General features: G+C 42.5%; 2 protein-coding genes across 3 annotated transcripts in view; both read right to left on the bottom strand.

The window, feature by feature from the left end:
- Nucleotides 1–5,570, bottom strand: part of LOC138979371 (flap endonuclease GEN homolog 1-like) — a 30,370-nt gene extending 24,800 nt beyond the window's left edge. Inside the window, exons 1-3 of one of the 2 annotated variants that reach the window (XM_070352097.1) lie at nt 5,492–5,570; nt 3,917–4,893; nt 303–775 (exon numbers count right to left, since the gene is read on the bottom strand). In XM_070352097.1, the coding sequence (XP_070208198.1) occupies nt 310–775; nt 3,917–4,893; nt 5,492–5,536 (1,488 nt within the window). In that variant the 5' untranslated portion in view covers nt 5,537–5,570 and the 3' untranslated portion in view covers nt 303–309. Of the gene's footprint in view, nt 1–302; nt 776–3,916; nt 4,894–5,491 lie in introns of those variants that run through there. The other variant, XM_070352082.1, reaches the window with a different exon arrangement.
- Nucleotides 5,571–9,611: 4,041 nt separating this feature from the next.
- LOC138979144 (uncharacterized) lies at nt 9,612–15,847 on the bottom strand. Its single transcript, XM_070351957.1, has 2 exons — nt 14,957–15,847; nt 9,612–13,266 (listed from the first exon to the last, which is right to left on the bottom strand). The coding sequence occupies exons 1-2, from the start codon at nt 15,838–15,840 to the stop codon at nt 12,789–12,791; spliced, it is 1,362 nt and encodes a 453-aa protein (XP_070208058.1). The 5' UTR covers nt 15,841–15,847; the 3' UTR covers nt 9,612–12,788.
- Between the last annotated feature and the right edge of the window lie 4,012 nt (nt 15,848–19,859).

Here is a 19,859-nt window from a genome sequence, read left to right as displayed (position 1 = left end):
CAGGAAGGATCAGGATTCTCGACTCCTGGCATCTTGGAACCAGTTGTGGCAGCAGCTAGTTTTCTTCCACCTTTTAACTGCTGGAGATTGAAATTTTTTGCCGCGTAGTGTTCAAGGCGAGCACAAGTACAACACACACACACACACACACACACACGGTGACACACTGACAAACACCGTGGCTCACACACACACACACACACACACTACACACAGTCTACACACACACACACAGAGGGTCTACACACACACTGACACTGCACACACACACACACACACACACACACACACACACACATGTATACGAGCTCAACAGTTCGTGTCTTGAAGGAAGTGGTGACCCAGGGCTTTGTCACCAAGAACCAACGTTTCACGACAGCCACCAACGAACTCCACCCTTTCCACGAAAGGGACAACACCGTGTAGCTCTTTACAGGGGAGGTAATACAGTTTCTTGTTCAACGTTTCCTTTTGGTGGCTGTAGCCGCCAGTCTGGCACATGTTAAGGTTGTAGGTCAGGTTAAGGGTGTTCTTCACGTCTCGAGGAGCTGGTAGCCAACGTCCTTGGAATGGGCGGGAGGTGAGAGGGAAGATCCAATGCTTGGGATAGATGAACATGTAGAAGTTGTTCACGTCACGGTCCCACACGTGGCTGGCGTTCTGGCGGTAGAAACTGATGTCCAGGTAGGGGTACCTCCAACTGACCTGGGAGATCTTGTGTGCGTTGTTCTTGTACAGCTTCCAACGCTTCCTTTGTGTTATGTCCAGGACAAACCTGTGGTGGATTAGTGAGGAATTCAGTGACTCTTGTTGGTTCAAATTTGGGCGGAATGGGCATGTGACTACAGTGGAACACCCCTTTTTAAGATCCCCTTTTTTGCACCACATGACCCCTACCACACCACACAACACCAAACCCCCTCCGATTGTATTTTTTCAGATATTATTCGTTTGATAACATCTGTAAATTTACTTTCATTTTAAGACTCCTTACACGTTCTAAGACCCGATTTTCCTCAATGTTGGGAGATCTTAAGAGGGGGTTCCGTGAGTGAATAAGCCTGAGCACATGTGTGTATGAATTGCTTGAACAATTACGCTGCAAAAAATGTTTTGTGAGCTAACATTTTAGAATGGATATGCGGCAAAGTGCAAGAGTGAATATGCTTGAGCACCCGTGTTTATACAGTACAGACACATTGTAATGTTATTAGGTAATTGTTAGACTTGTTTGTTTTGCAAGTTTAAATTTCGGGATGGACATGCGAGTAAGTGCATGCGTATACCATAACACTGCGGACCAACGGAGAACATAGAGAGAAAAAAGGCAACAGTAGTCTTATCCCAGAACAGTTCAGAGACATCCTGCTTGCTGCCGCGCGGGCAGAGAAAATGTTCCCTCTTTTATCTTTACCGCGCTGGCAGCAAAACCCCTCACGCGGAGGTGTTTTCAGACAGGCCAGACACAGGTTCTCCCGGAGGTGAGAAGTATCCTTAGCGGATTATGACTTTATTCAGTTATTCTGCAGAAAAGACAAATGCTGGAGAAAAACCGTTCTTTTCTGCAGCATTTCTGCATAATCATAATGTCATCTTTCGCCAAAGCAGCGTTTTTTTCTGCAGCAAAACATTTTACTGCAGTAAAATTGAAATCAAGAATGCTGCAGTAAAACGGTGCTGTTGTTTTACTGCAGAAAACCTGTTTACATTTTTTCTGCAACATTTTGTACTGGCTCTTGGCGGATTATGACATTATTCAGTTATTCTGGAGAAAAACCGAAATGCTGGAGAAAAACTGTCTTTTCTGCAGCATTTCTGCATAATGTCACCTTTCGCCGAAGCAACGTTGTTTACTGCAGTAAAACAGTTTTTCTGAAGCATAATGTTTACTTGGTTTTCTGCAGCATTATTGCGATTAACTTTTTCTTCAGAATAATCTGTGACAGTTTTTCTGGAGAAAAACGAACGACCTTGTAAAGTAGCGTTTGTATTCGTCGCCCCCTGGGAGTAGTATAATAGTTTGTTCCGCAGTGTACCAATCAGAAGGCGTGTAGCATATTCAACTTCACAATGGCAGCCGAACGTGAACAATTTCCGAAGCAAATCGAACACGAAGTGGACTACTGCGTTCATCTGGGAAAATGTGACAATGTTGTTGACAGGTGCCATTGTTTAATTTGAAACTTTGAACTTCCGGCTGAAAGGAAGTCAGACAGACAAAATACATTCGTGTCACGCACAACTCTTGGTAATTCTGGATGAGGCCATCTCTTGACAGAGGGAGGCTCGCGTGCTCCAACATTATAATGAGCCAGTACAAAATGCTGCAGAAAAAGTGTAAACAGGCGATTTCAATTTTACTGCAGTAAAATGTTTTGCTCCAGAAAAACCCGTTGCTTCGGCGAAAGATGACATTATGCAGAAATGCTGCAGAAACAAACAGTTTTTCTCCAACACCGACATTCTTTTCTCACCATCAGCTAGAAACCTTGGATTCACCCTTTCATCTGACATGACCCTTAACAAACATATATCTTTAGTCTGTAGAGCAGCTTATTTTGAGCTTCGTAAGATCAGCACCATTCGCCACACACTCTCCTCTCAAACAACTAACATTCTTGTCTGTGCCTTTCTTCTTTCTAAACTTGACTACTGCAACTCTCTTCTCTCTGTCTGTCCTCTGTACCTCCTGCATAAACTACAAAAAGTCCAAAACTCGGCAGCACGCCTCATTCTGAAAGCGCGAAAACGAGATCACGCAACACCACTTCTTCACACACTGCACTGGTTACCTATTCAAGCCCGCATTGACTACAAACTGTCCACCCTCTGCTTTAACTTCTTTTCTGGCTCGTCTCCTGCTTACTTCTCTGAACTCCTCACCGTCTATTCTCCAGCAAGACAACTCAGTGCCTCTTCTGACTGTCGCATCCTCACCATTCCACACACCAAAACCAAAACATACGGACAACGCACTTTTACTTTCTGCGCACCCACACAATGGAATTCTCTCCCCTTTCACATCCGCCACTCTCAGTCACCCCAAGCATTCAAACGAGCACTTAAAACGCACCTCTTCAAGAAATACAACCCCTGATTTTGTTTTCTCAGTCCATCAGTAGGCTACATGTAGTGTATTTGTTGTTTTAGTGATAATGTGATAATGTATATAAACATCTAGGGCTGTTTTCAGTATTGTTGATAACATGTTCCGTTTGATTAAGGGTATTCAGCTGGTATTTCCTTGTTTTCGCTACCTATTTCATTCATGTTTTTATTACTTAGTTAGTGGAAGAATCTTTTGTAATGTATGTTTGATGGTGTATGCTTTTAATTAAGCGTTGCTGACTATGAATGTAGATGTAAATGCTTGTATAACTGTGTTTTAATTTTAAATGTGTCAAGCGCAAAGAGCATAATTGTAAAGTTATGATGTTGCGCTATATAAATGCTCATTTATTATTTATTATTATTATAATGCCAAAATGCTGAAGAAAAAGTGTAAACAGTTTTCCTCCAGTAAAACAACAGCACCGTTTTACTGCAGCATTCTTGATTTCAATTTTACTGCAGTAAAACTGTTTTACTGCAGAAAAAACGTTGCTCTGACGAAAGATGACATTATGCAGAAATGCTGCAGAAACAAACACTAACAGTTTTTCTCCAGCATTTCTCAGATTTTCTGTTTTTCTGCAGAATAACTGAATAAAGTCATAATCCGCTAAGGATAGAGAAGACCATTCAAGGAGAGAGAGAGAGAGAGAGAGAGAGAGAGAGAGAGAGAGAGAGAGAGAGAGAGACACACACACACACAGACAGACAGACAGACAGAGACAGACACACACACAGACAGACACACACACAGACAGACACACACATATATATACAGATCTAGAGAGAGACAGGTTACACCAACTTTGGCCAGAGAGCTCCTAGGGCCCTGTAGACTTTCTTCCTCTTGTGGGTAGATACAGCAAAATCGAGGTCATCATCCCACGGCACAATACCATGGTGACGCCACGAACCAATCAGAGTGCCCCCGTACATGAAGAAAGGGATGTGCGCCTTAGTCAACGCTTCCGTGAAGGCGTCCATGGTTGCCAACAGATCACAAAAGCTCCGTTTTGTTAGAGTCGGTTTCAACAGCGTCAAGCCTTCGTCTTCGGTCGAGAAAAGGATGTCTTCACAGTCTGACGTAGCCTTGGGGAAGTTATTATACGGCCAGAACCTCATAGCTTTTCTCACCGTTTTCTGATCAGATAGTGGACTGATAACAGTGGCCTTTCTTTCTGGGTCAGACGCGTGGCGTAAATGAGAGAAACTCTCAAACATCTGTAAAATCCGCTTGTTTTCGGACCTGCCAGTGAGCGGATTTGAAAAATGCTTGTTTTCCCTCTCATCTGCTGTACGACTTTTCGGAGGTAATGCTTTTGCGGTACCCGTCAAGTCTTGGTTATCACTGGGTTCAAATGGGCTGAGGGCAACTTCATTTACTGCATCATTGACGCCAGGAAAGCGTAGATTTTGTTGCAAAACCTCTCCGTCGCCGGCTGCCGGGGACTGATCCACAAAAGAAGACGACTTTTCACGGTCACTTTTCACAGACTTTTGACTCTCGCTCTCACGCTTCACGAAAGAGGATTCAACGATTTGTTGGTAGGTCTGCCTGGGAACATACCTTGCAATGGAGGCGGCAGAAAGTGATGGCTGCTGTCTATCTGTGTCAGAAGATGCGACAGGACTGAGCTTGGTCCGGGTGAGAGCCAGCCTGTACAGGTGAAGGTAGCCCAGGAAGCACACCGGAGTCACCAGCAAGGTCAACAGCAACAGACGCCGTGACGTGGCCAACCGCGAGCATCTGGGTCTGTGCGGAAAAGGCATCGCCTTGCAGACCTGAGGCAATCAGTTAAGGATCATTATCACCCTTATTGCAAGGCTTCTACGATGCATAGCTTGACACGCAGACAAGTCCTGCAGGCTGGTGCTAGACATCTTCTTTGCAAAGGCATCGTCGTGCACATTTATGACAGTCATTGGAGAATAATTATAAATTATAACCCTCATTATCTGGCCGTCATAATAATAGGTCGGTCATAGTGCTAGCGTATTTTTTCAGAACGGAATTTCTTTTGCATTAATTGCAACGTCAGAATCCGGGCTCTTACATTAACATTTTGAAGAATAAAGAATCACAGTGTTCACACACAATATTTACCGGTATCTGTCACCGGTTGCCGTTCCAAGAAAATATAGATGTCAAAGAGATCTGCACAGTTTCTCATGAAAGTCAAGTAAGTGATTTAGTACACGTTATGCCACACAACCTGTCACAGGACAGGTGTGGATTACTGATGCAAAAAAAAAAAGGAAAAGACTTGGTACCCGGTTTCATGGAAGGGTTCGCGTGTTTTGCATAACTGTGCACATTTCATGAGAAAACCCCGCTTAAAAAAATAAAGGTTTCTGAATGTGTCACGCTTTCCGACAGTACCTTTATCTGCATCAAAGCAGGGCTGAACGCAGTCTGTTCGTGCATCTTCGTAGACCGCAGTCTGTTCCATGCACACCTAGGAAGCCATTTAAGAAAAACTGACGTATAATTACTAAATGACGTACTTTATGAGTCATATTCATGTGAGTCCACAGGCGCTTAAAACTAACTCCGAATATCTCTGCTATGTTAGTCCACAGGCGCTTGAAACTAACTCCAAACACCTACACGGACGTTTGTTACGCGTGATTGTTCTGAAAAGTGACTATTACATGATTGTTCTGAAAGTCTACTTGATTGTTCTGAAAGCTTACTAATTTACATGACTGTTCTGAAACTCTACTAAAGGTAAACTTGCTTCACCCGTGAAATGTTGTCAGATATGGAGCAATATGTATACTTTATGTCTTCGTGGTTTTTGGCTCACGTAAGTGTAGCCTATGCGATGCTAACTTTTGTCTGTCTGTGCGTGCGTGCGTATGTATGTATGTATGTATGTATGTATGTCTGTGGTAGAAACTTTAACATTTGAAGACGTCATATTACATTGACGTCACATTATGACGTACGAGGGTTAGACGTCACGCGATGGAATTACTGAAAGTCTCGGTGATTGTTATTTTGAGCGGGCCGAGACTAGTTGGCAGTCGTGTCCCTGTAAGTAGGCTACATGCAGACAGACAGATCTAGATCTAGTGTCTCGCTTTCTTGCACAGTTTCACCTATGCTCTTTCTGTGTGTGTGTGTGTGTGTGTGTGTGTGTGTGTGTGTGTGTGTGTGTGTGTGTGTGTGTGTGTGTGTGTGTGTGTGTGTATGTGTGAGTGATTGAGTTTGTGTTACTGTTTGTCGATTTCTTACGTGAGCCTTGATGGCTTCGCCTCTTGTTTTGGGTGTTTTTTTCTGTGTCCGAGACAGTTTCATAATGCGTGTTTGTGTGTGTTTGAGTTGATCCGTCTCTCCACTCCCCCTTTTTTTAGGTGTAGGGGGTGGGGGAGGTTAATTCATATCAATTGACACTTTATCAAACCATTTGAATAATTCATATAAAAAATTCTGGTGGTTGCTGTGTGATAAAAAAAAGTGTAACTTAAAAAACAGAGATGTGCTAATAAATTTAGCTTTCATGTGTGTGTATGTGTGGTGTGTGTGTGCGTATGTACTCAGTGCACTGGCGTCGGAAACGGGGGGGGGGGGGGGGGGGGGGCAGCTGGTCTTGAGGTGGGGGTGGGGGGAAACATGTCTTTTTGCCCCCCCCCCCCCAACATTTAGGATGACAAAAATATTCACAGAGAGAGAGAGAGAGAGAGAGAGAGAGAGAGAGAGAGAGAGAGAGAGAGAGAGAGAGAGAGAGAGAGTTGATAAACAAAATACTCTCCCCCCCCCACACACACACACAAAAAGTATATGGTCTCGCGTGCAAGAACTTTATAGCCCAGACTCCCCACCCATATCGGAACCCCGGCCATCTCCTCACGTCTCACATCCCCTCTCCACTTGAATTTTTAGTTCATAAAAATAAAACATAAAGTTTTAATTGTGAAAAATATTTTTTGTGCCTTTCGTCTTCAAAGGGCCAAAACGTAGCTTCCATTTTCCCTCTTTGCCATGCCTTTCGATCCATTTTGGTGACCTAGCCACATAGCATGGTAAAGAGGAAAAATCAAAAATTTCTATGTGTCCCTTTAATACCTGTAATTAGAATTTTGAGTTGGGAATACTCAAGAAGAATCATTACATTTTTGAAGATTATAAATAATTTTTGTCTTTGAACATTTAATTTCAATTTTGAGTTGAGAACACTAAAGAAGACATGTTCAATGTATGAAACGTATTACTTGTTGAGTTTGTATTCATTGGGCGGGGGTATAAATATCAATTTCACTTAAGATTTAGTATCATTGTATCAACATATTGTTCCATTTACGTACAGACATACACACAGACAGACGGACAAAGTGAATCCAGTATACCCCCTCCAACTTTATTGGGCTGGGGTATAAATATCAATATCACTTAAGATTTAGTATCATTGTATCAGAATATTGTTCCATATTGATATACATACAGACATACACACAGACAGATGGACAAAGTGAATCCAGTATATATACCCCCCTCCAACTTCGTTGGGCAGGGGTATTCATATTGTTCTATATCTGACAACATTTCACGGGTGAAGCAAGTTTACCTTTAGTAGAGTTTCAGAACAATCATGTAAATTAGTAAGCTTTCAAAACAATCACGTATGAGGGCTTACATGATTACGATGAAATAAATAGTTGACTTTCAGAACAATCATGTAATAGTCACTTTTCAGAACAATCACGCGTAACAGACGTTCGAGTGTTGTCAGACGACCACGAGGCTCTTGTGGACCCATCAAGGTGTTAATCTGGTTCCGCAGGGAATTCCTTGGTCTTGTGTTCAGACTATGAGATGTTGTAATATGATTTTAATTTTTCAAACGAGGAATGATATGGTTATTAATGATGTACGATCACGATACATGCACAGCCTGGCGGTGACCTTACGATTATTTTCTACTGCTGATAATTATGTTGTTACCGAGACAAACTTCTTCAAGAGACATGCAGAAAAAGTAACAGAATGTTTTAGTAATGATTATTTACGTCTTTTCGAATTTGCTTGGCTTCTGACGTCAAAGATTTCACTTCGAAAGAGAGGGTCAAAAGGAGACGTCTTGGTTTGTTTTGTTCCTATAATCGATATCGTATCTCTTTCAAGTGCGACACACGAAGCTAATCATCTTCTTCTTCTTCTTCTTCTTCTACAGCTAAATCCTAAATGCGGATGTTGTCGTTAAACTGAATTGACTTCTGTAGGTCGTCGACAGGTCCACAGAGTTTGGTATGCAGGATTACATTCTCTTCCAAACCTGCTGACGTACTGTCTCTAAATTGATGTCGACAGGAGTCTGGAGACCCATTCTCTTTAAATGTTTATTGAGACCTCAGTGTTCTGTGTGTAGACGGAATAGTGTTGTATGAGTCTTCCTGTGTAGCTGGTTGATCAGTTGCGTCCTCTTGTGAAGTGGATCCATCATTTCTGGTGCGCCAGTCCGTCCTGAAGTCAGTGTCGTTTCAGAGGCGTCTTGGTTTCTTCGTAGGAGGTGGATTTATGGAAGTCTGCTGCCCGCTTTTGCAAGATTTTCAAACTGTGTTTCATCGAATACTTCATTACATTTATTAGTCAAGTTTTGACTAAATGTTTACAGAAAAACATGGGCATCCAGACGAGGGTGGTGGTGGTGGTGGTGGTGGTGCTGAGTGTGTGTGTGTGTGTGTGTGTGTAGAGCGATTCCGAGAAAACTACTGGTCCGATCTTCATAAAACTGTACATGCAAATTCATCCAGATAATATTCCCAGACAGTGTTTTTTTCCCATTTATTCGATAAATGTCTTTGATGACGTCATATCTGGCTTTTAGTAACCGTTGAGGGGGCACTGTGACGATCTCATTTTTCTTTGACTTAGTCCAGACTACGGTATTGCATTTCAACTCGAAAGCTTGTTTATTGATAGATTGACTCAATGTTTTGATTTCGCTTGACGCAACTTTTTGTTCTGTCTTAAAGTAGTGTGATGTCATTTTGTATTTTTTTAGCAAGCCTAAAGTCAATTTTTCTGTTGTCAAAAAAACAATAAAGGGTTTGTTCATGTTTTTGTTTTTGTGTAGCTTTCTCGGGCCTTTGTAAGTTGTATCAGAATGGTGTGGCATGTCAAGCGATCTGCTTTACAAATGACCTTTGTGTTTGAGAACAGCGTTTCCGCGTTCCGGTTTGAAGGGAAGCAACCATGCCGGTGGAGATAATGGCAAGGGAAGACAACGCAGGATTTTAGCACCTTGAAAACATCTGTGACATTTTGCATCGCGACTGTATGGCATTGGCATCCGGTGAGATTTCTCTGTATAACTGCAGGCGTGCTAGCTCGTGTGTGTGTGTGTTTGTGTACGTGTGTGTGTTCCTCACAAAGGTGTGTATTTCGTCTATCGACAAGACAAGTCTACAAACGTGCACGCACACAGAGACCCACCAGCAAGCCATCAATCAATCAATCAATCAATCAATCAGTATATACTTATCAGTCAAACTATCCATTCAGTTTCAAAGAATTTATTGTTTTCCATCATCTTCTGCAGTTGCATAGGTGGAATGTACAGAATTACGTGTATGTCAGTTTAATTCATGACAGATACCTTAAAAAAAAGCCCTCTCCTCACGATAAGGTAAACGAAGTAAAAAATAATCTGGGGGGAAAAAACACTCGCACACACACACGCACGCACGCACAGTGACACACACACACACGCGCGCGCGCGCGCACGCACGCACAGTGACACACACACTGTGGAAAAAGCACTCACACATACACACACACACACACACACACACACACACACTCAAAGCCTAAAGCACAAAGGCACAAGAACAGCACAATCTATGTTAAAGGTCCATTCCTACCCGTGAAAGCGAACGTGTAATCACTACACCGCCACAGGTTTGGCAAGGTTTTAGCATGACTCGTACACTTGAAAAGATCATCCTTGCCACTCCGACACATTAAACAACCCTAGAGTATGCCGAGTTGGATTTTTTGAGCCATGTGACAAAAACTCATATTTAGCCGAGATTACAAGAGAATGCATGTTCAAATCAGAGATATTGTCAGTGTGCGCGTTCAATCGTAATAAAAAAATTAAAAACAAGGAATTTTTACGAATATCGATCAATACATAAATGTTATTTGTATTTTTGACCGAAATATGACATTTTACACAGATCACGACAGTCATTGTTAACCTAGGAAGAACACTGACTGTCTGGATCTCTGTAAAATGTCATATTTGGGTCAAAAATACAAATAACGTATGATATCTGGACAGATCTGTGGTGGTCTGCATGCACGTTAACACGGGAAGTGCAATCTTTCATCAGACATGACTGTCGGACGAATGTTCACCTTTGTGGAGATGAATAGTGGTCATCTGAGAACAATAACGTTGATATCAGAATGACTATTTCGTGTCAGGTCACATTCAGTACTTTGTATCCAGGTATTGTTCAGTGATTAGACTGTTGGTTGCTTTGTTGTAGCCTTTGGTCACAACAATTTTACAAATCGGTATGTAAACTCTTTATCAAAAAGCAAGCAGTGCTAATGACACACACACGCACTCTCTCTGGCTCTCCATCACACACACACACACACACACACACACACACACACACACACACACACACACACACACACTACAAGCTCACAGACAGACTATCTGTCATGGCATGTAGGTATCTTTTAGAAAGTTACGACCAACTAGCAACTGTCTCGGACACAAAGCCGGACAGAATAAACATTATTCGAAAAATATCTCGTATAGTTTATAACTATAAAGGCACACCAGCATAAGCAACTCAATGCTTTATCGACATGGATATCTAAAAATAATTAAAAAAAATTCGAACATACGAGTGTCTTGATCGCAGTCATACCCATCTGACACATTATATTATTATTTACCCTTTATCCCTGCGATCACTTGAAGTTTTTCAGAAAATAATGCACGACCACACAATCGACATTGAACCAAAATATCAGTGCATTCTCCTGTAGCAACAGCTCTCTTGACACATTATTCTCTATCCACGCGAACAGTGGATCTTTAAAGAAATAGTGTCTGAGCACACGCTCATCTTGAACCAAGGTCTCATTAGTCCCTGCAGCCCTCATGATAGGCCTACATTATCATTTTTCCAAGTGAACACTGGGATTCTTCAAAGAAGTAGTGTCAGAGAACTCGATCACCTTGAACCAAGGTCTCATTAAGCCACAATCCTCTTGCCCAATGTCAGATTACAGTATCCCTTATCCACTTGAACACTGTGAGTTTTCAAAAAAGAAACGTCCGAAAACTCGATCACCTTCAATCAAGGTCTCATTATCATTAAATGTCCTTGTCTACATTTTCATACAAAAATAGACATTTGACCATTACAATGCTGAGTCTATTCCCTATACAAATATCAAAAATACACCCCCCTTCGACCAGGAAGGTTGAAGCCAGAGTACCCGTTTGAAAATTCATTGTAGTATTCAAGCGTTGTAGGATATCCTTATTGGGTAAATGCCGAGGGCAAAACTCCTCTCGAATACCGTGCATTTCGTTCGTTTAAAAAAAATCGTGGACAGCGCTCCAATACCCAGTGTCAAACTGTGATTGTGTGGGTGTGGCTGTCAGCATAGTGACATGAATTTGATAGGTCGATATTTATAGGCAAAGCACATGGTCTCTGCTCGTGGAAAACAAAACATTGGAAGTGTTACTGACACTTCCCAAAAATAAAAATAAACTCTTTTTTTTTTCTTTTTTTTTTTTTACATATATTTTGTTTTCTATAACTTTTCCCCCATGGTTCATTCATCATTTGACATAAATTTGTAGCGAAATCTCACCATAAGATTATTGAAAACAAGTCGCGTAAGGCGAAAATACAACATTTAGTCAAGCTGTCGAACTCACAGAATAAAACTCAACGCACTGCATTTTTTTCAGCAAGACCGAATCATCGTAGCATCGTCAGTCCACCGCTCGTGGCAAAGGCAGTGAAATTGACAATCCAGAATAGCGTGGTAGTGGTTGCGTTGAGCAGGATAGCACGCTTTTCTGTATCTCTATTGTTTTAAACTTTCTGAGCTTGTTTTTAATCCAAACATATCATATCTATATGTTTTTTGAATCAGGAACCGACAAGGAATAAGATGAAAGTGTTTTCAAATCGATTTCGGAAATTTAATTTTAATTATAATGTTCATATTTTTAACAACTTTCAGAGCTTGTTTTTAATCCGAATATAAAATATTTATATGTTGTTGGAATCAAAAAATGATGAAGAATATGATGAAATTGTTTTTAGATCGTTTTATGAAAAAATAATTTTAATTACAATTTTCAGATTTTTAATGACCAAAGTCATTAATTTATTTTTAACCCTCCAAGCTAAAATGCAATACCAAAGTCCGGTCTTCGTCGAAAATTGCTGGGGAAAATTTCAATCAATTTCATTGAAAAACACCCACACACACACAGACACACACACAGACACACACACAGACACACATACACACATACACCACGACCCTCGTCTTGATTCCCCTTCTATGTTAAAACATTTAGTCAAAACTTGACTAAATGTAAAAAGCAAAAAAGTAGACGACCACCTTTAAGCTACAATCCTCTTCCCCAATGTCAGATTACAGTATCCACTACAGTATCCACTTATCCACTTGAACACTGTGAGTTTTCAAAGAAGTAGTGTCCGAGAAGACGATCACCTTGAACCAAGGTCTCATTGCATCCTCCTGCCGTCACAGCCGTCTTGACGAAGGGCAGAACTCCGCGAAGCCTGTCACAGGGCAAAGTCCTCCTCGATGAGTCCCGCTTGACTTCCAAAAGGTGGTTGTAGGTACCCGTATCACACGTCTCCAGGTCGTAAGTCAGTTTCAAAATCGTCTCCGTCTTGCGCGGAGCCGGCATCCAGCGTCCTTCAAAGGGTCGGGCGGAGAGAGGGAAGACCCAGCTCATTGGGTAGACGTACATGTAGTAGTGGTCCAGGTCGTGGTCCCACACGTGGGTGGCGTTCTGGTGGTAGAAGTTGATGTCCAGGAAGGGGTACTGCCACGAGACGCCTGATATGCGCGTGGATCCAGCCTTGTACAGCTTCCATCGAGTCTTCTGCTTAACGTCCAGGATGAACCTATACCGCAGGCGTGAAGAGACAAACATTCATTTATCACTTTTGTTTTACCCCCCCCCCCCCCCCAACAACAACAAAAAAATTTTTTTAAAGAAGAAAGATTCCTGAACAATTTTACTTGAAGATGTAAGACCTTGTTGTAGCCGCCTGGATTAAAACTAAAACCAGCGAGGAAGCCAAGTCACTCTGGCAATAGGGGGCGAGATGCCGTGGACGCCGCCTATAGGACGATCAAGAATGATGGGTGGCTATCAAGTTTACAAAATAAATCGTGGAAGTGAAAAGGGATTGTCACGATGCGCGGATGGGGTGGAGAGGCTCTCACCGAGTTTCCTAACTCAACAACAACAACATCCACAAAAACAACGACGACAGCAACAGCAACAAAATAATTCACAAATGCGAACAGGCAGGCACGGTATCAGAGTTGGTTATGTTGTGGTCACAGTGTCCCCCCATCCTGCCCCCTTTTAAGATCTACACATATATGATAAACTAGATGAATACCCGCTTCGCCGGGTACCCGAATACCCGGCTTCGCCGGGGACCCGGCTTTGCCGGGTACGAAGGAAGGGAGATAAACGCGCAAAACACTGGAGAAGATAAGGAAGAGTTACTGGGAATGGATGTACAGAAAAACGAAAATCGGTTCAGCGCTGCGCGCTGAGAGCACGTGTTGAAAATGTTCATCGACCAGATTGCGTTTTGGGTCTACCTGAATATGCCCACCAAATTTGAAGCAGATCCATCGAGAACTTTGGCCGTGCATCGCGAACACACACACACACACACACACACACACACACACACACACACACAGACAGACAGACACAGACAAGCTGTATATAGATATAGAAGCAGGTCTTTAAAGGGTGAGTGTGTCTAAAAATGAAGGTAAACTTACAGACCTTAGTAAGAGAAAATCTGAGATCTTAAAAAGGGGGTGGTCATAAACCGCGCTCAATGTACGTAGAAGTTATTAGCATATTTATGGGTGGCATTGTTTCGGGGGTCACCGTGTACATGATAATTATGCCACGCCTTCGCTGGGTTTTGTTCTGCAAAACTGTAACGAAAGTCATCCTACATTCTCAACAATCGGGGGACCCGGCGGCACACACTGACACTCACACACACACACACACACACACACACACACACACACACACACACACACACACACACACACACACAGACAGAGATATACATACTGACAGACACACGCACACAGACAGACAGACACACACACACACTCACTCACACACACGCAGATATACATACTGACAGACACACGCACACAGACACACACACACACACAGACACGCACACATACACAGACATCGACCACAACACAGCACAACCACACCTGACCACACAACTAAAAATACATACAGTCACTGGTATAAACTGTCTGCCTGTCTGTCTGCCTGCCTGCCTGCCTGTCTCTGTCTGTCTGCCCACCTCTCTCTCTCTCTCTCTCTCTCTCTCTCTCTCTCTCTCTCTCTCTCTCTCTCTCTCTCTCTCTCTCTCTCTCTCTCTCTCTCTCTCTCTCTCTCTCTCTCTCTCTCTCTCTCTCTCTCTCTCTCTCTCTCTCTCTCTCTCTCTCTCTCTCTCTCTCTCTCTCTCTCTCTCTCTCTCTCTCTCTCTCTCTCTCTCTCTCACACACAGACGAAAAGGAAAGCCAACCAACTTTGGTTTCAGATCCATCAGCCGTCGGTAGACTTTCTGCTGCTTGACAATGGGAACGGCAAAGTCGACATCATCATCCCAAGGCACGAAACCATGATGACGCCACGAGCCAATGAGAGTGCCACCGTACATGAAAAAAGAAACGTTAGCCTTTCTTAGCGTGTCAATGAAAACGTCTGTGGTTTCGAGCAGGCTACACAAATTTCGACCGGTCAGAAGCGGTTTGAAGGGCTGCAAATCCTTTTCTAATGAGGCGAAGGGAACGTCTCCACAGTTAGGCTCTGGAGTGGTGGGAGGTGGCGTCACACTATCACTCAATGACGTCAAAGCGTTCAGTAGTGTAAGATTTCTGGTGCTAAAAGCTGTCGCTTTCCGAGTCCTGAAAGAGGATGAAAATGTTGGGCTGGTTCGTGAAATCCGAGGGTATTTGAGGCTGCTAGTGAAGCGTGTCGGCAAGGACCTGTCTTGGGTCACGGTTGTGATCGTGCTCTCTGCAGTCGCCTTAACTTCAACCACGGTCAACTCTTTTTTTCTCTCCTCTTTTCTTGAGCCAGATGCAATATTTGCGGAAGTAGTCACATCAGGAATGCTTTTATCGGTTATCTTCTGACTAATCAAATAGGAGTTGGACGTTTGCTCTCGCACCGGCCCTATGCTAGCTGGGGTAAAGCTGGACAGCGAAGAAGCTGACTGCTGACTCCTGCTTCTGGCAGGCTGCTGACCGTCGTCCACAGACATCTCCCGGACGAACTGGGGTCTGGTAAGCGGGCCATACAGGTAGTGGTATCCAAGCACGTTCAGTCCGGTGAACAGACAGACAAACAGCACGACATTTCCGATGTGACGCACGCAGCGACAGCATTTTGGTACTCTTCGCAGCGACATTCTTTGGCCAAACTGCAACAACAACAAAAGAAACAGTATAACATGAGGTTTTACTATTTTTATTTTTAATCTGAATTCTTTTTTTTACATTTAGTCAAGTTTTGAAATTTAGGCACTGTCACACCCTTATTTTTCGATCAGATGGATTGAGATATTGGTCAAGCAATCTTCGACGAAGCCCGGACGGACTATGGGAATCGAGACGAGGGTGGTGGCGCGCGCGCGCGTGTGTGTGGTTTATTCAACGTTTGTGCATTATTAACAAAAAAACGCATATTGAGTAAACAACAACAAGCATAATGCTTATAGTGGTGTTTACAGTTTTCTAGAAAAATACATATAAATGGCGGCTATTGTACAGTTTAAATGAAAAGCAAGCAAACATGAAAAGAAAATTGAATGAAAATTGTACATTAAACCAAAAATCCGTTTAAGAATACATATATAATATTTATGGTATTAGCGAGTAAGAGCGCGCGCGTGTGTGTGTGTGTGTGTGTGTGTGTGTGTGTGTGTGTGTGTGTGTGTGAGTGTAGCGCGATTCAGAGAAAAATACTGGACCGATCTTCATGAAACGTTAAATGAGAGTTCCTGATGATGGACGACCTTTTTTATCATTTTTTTATATTAACGTCTTTCATGACGTCATATCCGGCTTTTTGTGAAAGTTAGGGCAGCACTGTCACACCCTTATTTTTCGATCAAATGGATTGAGATTTTGGTCAAGCAATCTTCGACGAAGCCCGGACGGACTATGGGATTGCATTTCAGCTTGGAAGCCTTATAATTAAATAATGAGTTTGGTCGTTTAAAAATCTGATTCGATTAAAATATAAGTTCATCTTATTCTTTATCATGTCCTGATTCCAAAAACATATAGATATGTTATGTTTGAATTAAAAACAAGCTCAGAAAGCTTAAACGAATAGAGAAAAGCGCGCTTTGCTGTGAAGCGCCATACTCTACTGCACTATACTGGCTTGTCACTTTCCGTGAGTGAACGTGTCGCCGCGGCCGCGGGGTATGTTTAGGGGCTCCGCTCACATATGTAACTTCAGCAGGACCGACGACGCACTGCAGCTTATCCCAGCCTATACACGTTGCATGAAAGGAAAACAGGCCAAGTGCTCGTCATAATCCCTATCGCGGCATAAATAATAGGCAGTGCGTCGTCTGTGCCGTTGAAACTGCGCAGGTATATTCTGCCCATAACGACAACGCGGTTGAGCATTGTCTTAATGAAAAATGCGGTGCGTTCAATTTCAGTCAAGGAAAATTTGACAGATTGACTAAATGTAGTAAATTCGCTTCACGCGACTTGTTTCTTCTTGATCGTGCGCTTGTTCAATACAGAACAAACAGAGGGAAAAGGTGAACAACATCATATTCCCATTCCCTCATTGATAAAAAAAAAATAAAAAATAAATTAAATTAAAAAAAGAAGAAATAATAACAAAACAGGAAAACTGTGCTATCAAACTGCCTCCAAACGGTTTTTAAACCCACAAAATAAAGTGCATGGGTTATTTCAATTATGAGTCGATTAGACAAAGGTCTGTTTAAACAAATTCATGACACTCGATAAACTGAGGAGCGAAGAGGGATCAAACATAAACTCGGACCAGGGCAGCGATGCTTTCGTACCCTTGTAAGCAAGTCTTTCTCACTCCCTCTCTCTTTCTCTCTAGGAGGCTCTCCCTCCCTCCCTCCTCCCTCTCTCTCTTCCTCGCTCTCTCTCTTTCTTAATCTCTTTGTTCCCCACTGGGGTTTTTTTCTGTCAGAACTACTCGACGTTTTTATATACAGCTTCCTCAAAAAGCATAATACTACATGTATCAAAGCAAGCCTGACTTCTATAGCAAAATAAATGAGCACTTTACTGGCAAGGACAGGCACACAGGTCTGTATGAATGAAGATTGACACGCTTTACCGGAAGGTGAAAAGGAAGGAGCAGAAAGAGAGATTGAAAGCAAGAGATGGCGTAAAAAGCAGGGACAGGGAGGAGCGGCGAAGGTGTGTGGGGTGGGGAGAGGGGGGAGAGGGGAGAGGGGGAGAGGGGAAGGGGGGTCGAGGGGTGGCGCCGTTACTGGGCAGGACACAAACTGTCCTGCGTTGCTCAATGCCCAATCAGGCGTGGGAATTAAAAAAAGTTTTAAAAAAAAGGCTGAACATTTGTAAGGAAAAGCAAAGGGGAGTCCGGGGGCATGCTCCCCCGGAATTTTTTTCTCTCCAAAGAACCCAAATGGTGCAATTTGGTGTCATCTGAGCTCCAAGTTTGCTATTAAATTCAGTTTTTAGAACCATTTTTGCCTCCCCCACTTATTTTTTCGCCGGACACTTTTGCTTTTTCGGCGGACCAAACAAACATTCTGCGAAAATTTGCCTTTTGGCGGACAATTCCCATGCCTGCCAATCCAGGATGTACAGATAAGTTCCCCACAGGACCGTAAAGCAAGCGGACGAACCTGCAGATTGCTTCCCATACTTTTTCTTTAATATTCTTTACAAAAGCCAAAGGTCAATGTTTTGGGACACATCTTTGCATTCCATATCTTCTTTGCAACGGCTGTCGCGACCTAAAAGCTGACCTTTATTTCCCCCGCCATTAAAACTTTTTTTTTTTTAACTGAACTTGTATTTAAAACAGTTTAGCTTAACGTGTTTGCGCGTGCGTATGCGTGCGTACGTGTGTGTGTGTGTGTGTGTGTGTGTGTGTGTGTTTGTGTGTTAGTGTGTGTGTGTGTGTGTGTGTGTGTGTGTGTGTGTGTTCGTATATATATCTTGGTACTTGAAAATGCTGACAAACTTAAGAAATATAAGCAAGTAAATAACTAAGTAACGAGCGAGCGAGTGAACAAACAAACGAGCGAACAAACGAAAGAGCGAACTCTAACTATTTAACTTAACTAGGCTACACTTTTTTTCTCAAAGTTCTCATAAAATAATATGCTTTTTGAGTTCCCTTTGACTCTATTTCAGTTGGGGTGTGAACTGGATGAAAAAGCATGTATTCTTGCTTATCCTTTACCCTCGCAAATAAAGATTTTGTTCTCTCTCTCTCTCTCTTAAACACACACACACACACACACACACACACACACACACACACACACCACACACAACACACACACAAACACCACACAACACACACACACACAAACTTCATGAGTTCTCAGGGCAACACTCATTTCAAACACCGATTTTTAAACTTACCTTTAACACTGAGTTCAAAACGTTGTTTTCAAGTCACGTTCAAATGCTAGTCTCAAGCGATCACCACATCAATGACACAAAGCAAAAGGCAATTACATCTTCTGCACTAGTTGCACATTTGATCCCACAAATCACAGTCAAGTATCCGGATGCTGACAAGAAAGTACGTGTTTAAATGAAAGCATGTTCACTTAGCAAAGTCACCTGTCCAACTATATCGAATTCACAAACAAATGTTGCAATAATTTTTTGTTCGTTTTTCTAATCTGTACTTTGCATTTTCCATTGTAACGTATGCGTAAAGAAAAACCGTTATAATTCATCTCTAAACCCTCTGAACATCCACTATGTTTGCGCCGATCGTGGCAGAATTACCGGGATATGGCGACAGCTTTAGCATATATATGGACAGCTTTACTCGTTGACTTTCTTCTTCGGTAAAGAGTTATAGCGACCCTAATTATGAAATAGTGTTCAATATAACCCGAGACCGTAATGTATAACGTGTTTTTTTCGAAATCAAAGCGTGATATGATACATAGCAACGTAGACTGTACAAATTTTGGTCTCATACGAAAGACTAGCACTTGAACCCACCACCTAGGTAAAGGGGGGAGAAAATTGCTAACGCCCTGACCCAGGGTCGAACTCGACTCGCAACCTCTCGCTTCCGAGCGCAAGTGCGTTACCACTCGGCCACCCAGTCCATTTAAAGTTAGATACACTGAAATATCCGTGCTTTCACATTGTAGAATTATAGGCGATTGGTGCATGTATATTCTTGCCTGTTGTGTAAGCATTATTA

The sequence above is a fragment of the Littorina saxatilis genome, linkage group LG1 (assembly GCF_037325665.1).
Source record: "Littorina saxatilis isolate snail1 linkage group LG1, US_GU_Lsax_2.0, whole genome shotgun sequence".
NCBI classification, from domain to species: domain Eukaryota; kingdom Metazoa; phylum Mollusca; class Gastropoda; order Littorinimorpha; family Littorinidae; genus Littorina; species Littorina saxatilis.
Note: the sequence above shows the minus strand (reverse complement) of the source record. Positions and strands in the feature narration are given on the sequence as shown.

What these genes read in the sequence shown, in the direction of transcription:
- LOC138979144 (XM_070351957.1), bottom strand. Translation starts at nt 15,840, where the DNA reads ATGTCGCTGCGAAGAGTACCAAAATGCTGTCGCTGCGTGCGTCACATC. An exon ending in CTGATGGATCTGAAACCAAA is followed by an intron (nt 13,267 to 14,956) that starts GTTGGTTGGCTT and finishes CCTGCGGTATAG; the next exon opens with GTTCATCCTGGACGTTAAGC.